The sequence below is a fragment of the Empidonax traillii genome, unplaced genomic scaffold (genome assembly GCF_003031625.1).
Source record: "Empidonax traillii isolate 1590-97213 ecotype Southwest subspecies unplaced genomic scaffold, ASM303162v1 scaffold1787:size119432, whole genome shotgun sequence".
In the NCBI taxonomy this organism is placed as follows: domain Eukaryota; kingdom Metazoa; phylum Chordata; class Aves; order Passeriformes; family Tyrannidae; genus Empidonax; species Empidonax traillii.
This window is the reverse complement of record NW_020956980.1, coordinates 63,004-63,987: the sequence shown is the minus strand read 5'-3', so window position 1 is coordinate 63,987 and position 984 is coordinate 63,004. Positions and strand designations below refer to the sequence as shown.

Genomic DNA, 984 nt, shown 5'->3' with positions numbered 1-984 from the left:
GCCCGGACGAGCTGCCGGCGCGCAAGCTGCAGGTGGCGTCTGCCGGCAAAAAGCCGCTGAAATACTTCACTGTGAACGAGGAGAACGGGAACCTGTATGTGAGTGAGAGGCTGGACCGGGAGGAGCTTTGCGGCAAATCGGCGTCCTGCTCTGTCAGCTTCGAGGCGCTGGTGCACAACCCGCTCAATGTTTTCCACGTCCAGGTGGCCATTGAGGATGTGAACGACAACGCGCCGCACTTCCTGCAGGACAAATTCCATCTGGAGGTAAACGAGCTGACTTCTCCTGGCGCCCGTTTTCACTTGGGCATGGCCGAGGACGCAGACGTGGGCAGCAACTCGCTGCAGGGTTACGAGCTAGAGACCAACGGGTACTTCGCGGTGGAGGCGAAGGAAATTCACGATGGCAGCAAGTTGGCAGAGCTGGTGCTGCGCCGACCGCTGAACCGGGAGAGCGAGCAAATCCTTCGGCTTATGCTGACGGCACTGGACGGCGGAGACCCACCCCGGAGCGGCACTGCTCAGCTCTGGATTAACGTCACAGACGCAAATGACAACCCACCCGTATTCGCGCAGGACCGGTACCGCGCCAGCCTGCGGGAGGACACGCCTCCAGGCTCGAGAGTGTTGAATGTCTCCGCCTCTGATGCTGACTCCGGAACCAACGCCCACATCACATACAGCTTTGGAAAAATGCCGGCCAAGGTGCTTCAGAAATTCGTGGTAAATGCAGAGACCGGGACGATCACTCTGCAGGAGCCTCTGGACTTCGAAGACACGAGCGCATTCAGCCTGCCTGTGGAGGCCAGGGACGGGGGCGGACTGGTAGCGCATTGTGAGGTGGAGGTGGAGGTGCTGGACGTGAATGATAATACGCCAGAGATCACGATTCTATCCCTGTCGAGCCCTGTTTCGGAGGACGCGCCGGTCGGCACCGTGGTGGCCCTACTCAACGTCCATGACCCCGACTCCGGCGAGAACGGTG

General features: G+C 60.4%; 1 protein-coding gene across 1 annotated transcript in view; it reads left to right on the top strand.

The window, feature by feature from the left end:
* Window positions 1–984, top strand: part of LOC114071014 (protocadherin gamma-B5-like) — a 9,156-nt gene that overhangs the window by 5,645 nt on the left and 2,527 nt on the right. The window contains exon 2 of the mRNA XM_027908671.1: window positions 12–982. Within this exon, the coding sequence (XP_027764472.1) occupies window positions 12–982 (971 nt within the window). The remainder of the gene's footprint in view (window positions 1–11; window positions 983–984) is intronic.